Source organism: Diadema antillarum, unplaced genomic scaffold, assembly GCF_040938485.1.
Source record: "Diadema antillarum isolate AM-2024a unplaced genomic scaffold, OU_Dant_1.0 seq00000503_RagTag, whole genome shotgun sequence".
In the NCBI taxonomy this organism is placed as follows: Eukaryota; Metazoa; Echinodermata; class Echinoidea; order Diadematoida; family Diadematidae; genus Diadema; species Diadema antillarum.
In genome coordinates this window covers 26,226-28,407 of record NW_027271460.1, presented here as the reverse complement: position 1 = coordinate 28,407, position 2,182 = coordinate 26,226, and the positions used below count along the sequence as shown (strand labels likewise).

Here is a 2,182-nt window from a genome sequence, read left to right as displayed (position 1 = left end):
TTAGACGTCATTTGGGAATGATTGGGTACTCATTGTTTCACTTGACTTCAGGTCGTTTTTCTCAAAGAGTGGAGTATTTTTCCCAGCGCTGCATGTCATCATTTCTTTGACTGCTGTTCTAAATTCAGGAAAGCGAGCTGTATAAATGATTGGATTGGCACAAGAGTTGAGAAAGCCAAGTAACACCAGCACCTTCTGCAGAGAACTGTGATTGAAGGAGACAGGGACCCAGCCTAGGTTAAAACCGAGATAGGCGATCTGATTAGGACTCCAACATACGATGTAAATGGCGATCACTATAAACATCATTTTAATGACTCGTTCTCTCGCCACAATATGGAAGGAAGGAGTCCCACGAGCCACCCCTCCAGTGCGTGAAACGTGGCCTAAGAGAGATGCTTGCTTCCCCAACTCACGAGCAATAAGTATTTGTGTGATGACCATTGTCAAGCACGGAATCACCATCTTGAGAGAAAACCAGTAGTAGGCGATAATGACCTGCCCTGTTTTATAATGGTAGTCCAGTATACATGTATGACTTGCTTCGTCTACAGATTTCACAATAACACCAAAGAGTACAGAGACAAAAGACACAACCCACACAAGTATGATAAACATTGAAACACGCCGGCGGTTAAAATGCCGATTGAAATACAGCGGATAAACGACCGCTATGTAACGCTCCACAGAAATGGACATTAATAGATAAGTCGACGCAGATATTGATGTCCAGAGAAAGGTTCCAGTAGAGATTAGGCGACAATAAAGCTCTCCAAGAAATGATGTTGGGACTGATGACGCAACTGGCACTGGAATTATAAAAATCGAGGTGAGAAAATCTGCGCCAGCTAAACCGCCAATCAAAGTGTCTGTCGAACGACTTTTGGCTCGTCTTTTAAATAGGACAGCCATTACAAGAAAGTTGCCTACAATTCCTGCAATAGCAAATCCCAGCTGGACATAAAGGCTTAAATTCCAATTTACGGGAATCCATTCCCAGGAAACTTCAGTTGCATCAAATCTATAAATATTCTCTCTTTTATTTTCACTGGATGTCGACGCATCAAAGAACACCAGTGTTTGCTCTCTTGATACAGTCTTGGATAACCATTTTGAGCTGGTTTCATGAAGTAGACTGCCTGTAATGAATTCAATTCCCGCCTCGTTGTCAAGTAAGCTCGCATAGTCGGTCGCTGAGTCTTGATAGCCGTGACTTATTTGTGTCGTTGTACCAAACGTGACGAGGATCAGTTGTGCTGCAAAAAGCATCGCATATGTCATGGCAGCAAACCTGATAGACACCATGGTTTTGGAACGTTTGTCGCACTTATATTAGATTAGATCTGTGGGAGGAGCAGAAAAGGAGGGATTAAGATTAGCTTCTCCAAAATATATTACAGATATCTATCATGTTGCCTCCCACACACGCACACATACACATACAAACACATTGTTAGGTGATAAATGAATTTGTACACATATTTCAAATAAACATAACGTTTAATAGACGAGAGTAAATCATGTTTGGATCTTTGTAACTGATTGACAGATTGCCCTACATCGACGTAAATAAGCACTGAACTGATTAGTATGTCAGTAGTACCCATGATAAAAAATCATGGGCGTACAAACTCGAGCAGGATTCGAACCTACGACCTCCTGATCACCGGACAGGCGTCATCCCCACTAGACCATCGAGCTTTCGCCCGACAGCAAGTGTTGGTTCTAATCCTTATAGCATGCATATAGTACTGCGTAATTATTCAAATTCATGAAATTCTTCCGTCGAGTAGTTTATTGCAACTGACTGATAAATTGGGGTCATCCCACGAGACCGACACCCACTAGTCATACGGTCCACGAGACCGACATCAATTATAAGTTCATGAGTCATACAGCCCACGAGTTATACGGTTCAGGAGTCATACAGCCCATGAGTTCGACACTACGCACAAAAGGCTCATGAGACCGACACTAAGCAAACAAAGCCCACGAGACCGACACTAAGCAATAAAGGCTCACGAGACCGACACTAAACAAAGAAAGCCCACGAGACCGACAGGATAAACAGCGCTATCTACATGTCAATTACCTATACGGGGTGTTTCGTGAACGGAAAAATAGCATACTGGCGGGTGCAATTTCGTCACGCTATCAAGTGAAAGATGGTAACCATCTACAT

General features: G+C 42.9%; 1 protein-coding gene and 1 non-coding gene across 2 annotated transcripts; both read right to left on the bottom strand.

Annotated features, from left to right (window-relative positions):
• LOC139733901 (trace amine-associated receptor 7e-like) lies at window positions 1-1,305 on the bottom strand. Its single transcript, XM_071644711.1, has one exon. It carries the CDS (start codon window positions 1,303-1,305, stop codon window positions 1-3), a length of 1,305 nt encoding a protein of 434 aa, XP_071500812.1.
• A 323-nt stretch (window positions 1,306-1,628) lies between these two features.
• On the bottom strand, window positions 1,629-1,701 carry Trnat-ggu (transfer RNA threonine (anticodon GGU)). The gene has a single exon. It is a non-coding gene; the product is annotated as a tRNA-Thr (tRNA).
• Between the last annotated feature and the right edge of the window lie 481 nt (window positions 1,702-2,182).

Coding starts and splice junctions, on each gene's coding strand:
- LOC139733901 (XM_071644711.1), bottom strand. CDS start 1,305: ATGGTGTCTATCAGGTTTGCTGCCATGACATATGCGATGCTTTTTGCA.